Source organism: Penaeus monodon, chromosome 30 (genome assembly GCF_015228065.2).
Source record: "Penaeus monodon isolate SGIC_2016 chromosome 30, NSTDA_Pmon_1, whole genome shotgun sequence".
NCBI lineage: Eukaryota > Metazoa > Arthropoda > Malacostraca > Decapoda > Penaeidae > Penaeus > Penaeus monodon.
Window position 1 is genome coordinate 7,544,729 of NC_051415.1, and position 1,036 is coordinate 7,545,764.

At 47.1% G+C, this 1,036-nt stretch overlaps 1 protein-coding gene across 1 annotated transcript in view; it reads left to right on the top strand.

The window, feature by feature from the left end:
• LOC119592501 (membrane metallo-endopeptidase-like 1) overlaps window positions 1-1,036 on the top strand; it is a gene marked incomplete at its 3' end in the record, with an annotated part of 17,484 nt that overhangs the window by 10,516 nt on the left and 5,932 nt on the right. Inside the window, 3 exon segments of the mRNA XM_037941349.1 lie at window positions 50-177; window positions 352-544; window positions 786-950. Of these exon segments, the coding sequence (XP_037797277.1) occupies window positions 50-177; window positions 352-544; window positions 786-950 (486 nt within the window).

Consider the following 1,036-nt stretch of genomic DNA (forward strand, 5'->3'; position numbering starts at 1 on the left):
CCAAAGCTCGTTACTAACCCCTCCCCTGTCTGGTTCTGAAACGCCTCAGATCGACTGGCATAAACTCGTATCCGATCTGCTGGGCATCAGTGTCGACCCCAAGAGCATTAAGGTGCAGGTTTACTTCAAGGATCGACTGCAGAAAATCATCGAGCACGTTAACGAAAATATTTACGAGTAGGTTCAACATCCGTCGACGAATGTCTGGAAACGAGTAGTGCTTCGCAGTAGAATGATAATGAAAATGGCAGTACACTATAATGACTTAGCTGAAGATGTGAAGCGTGAAAACTATTATTCAAGCTTTGGGTGGAGACAAAAAATAATATTCCCGTCTTACTGACCTTTCAGCGCATCGAACATTCATGCCATGTTCATGATGCTTTGGAGTGAACAGCTGTATAACGACTTCGTGGACCCCCTCGGGGTTGCCATGGGCTCTCCCGATTACTGCCTCCGCATTGTGAAGAATCTCATGCACGACTTCTCGTCTTACCTGTATCTTGATGCCTTGGGACCCAACCTCGACGAGTATCAGCAGCAGGTGGCGTGGGCATTCCTCCTCGTATCAGTAACTGAAACATAAACCAAAGTTTTCTTTCTTTATTTACCTTTTCATACATGTAAACCTTTTGACACATCCATGAGTCGAGGCGACGAGGCAAACGAGCAAGCAAGCCAAAGCAAAAATAAGAAAGAACAAATTGTTGCAACTGAAACATCTCCCTACCTTTGAGAATCCAGGTTGACTATTATCATTTTTGTATTGTACTAAACGTTCACAGATCAACACGATGGTCCGGCTGACGAAGAAGACGGCCGAAGAGCAGCTGAGGCGAGCGCATCCTTCCTCGCCCGACAACTCACTCATCGAGAAGCTGCGCAAAATGACCGGCGAGACGATGGACCTCGAGACCTCGAAAAACATCCTGGCGCACAGCAGGACGGGGGTAAGAGCATCAGCACTACATACAGAGACTCTGACCCGGTTATTCCCAACCTTTTCTATTCTGCGGCCCCCGACCAGTATATAGTA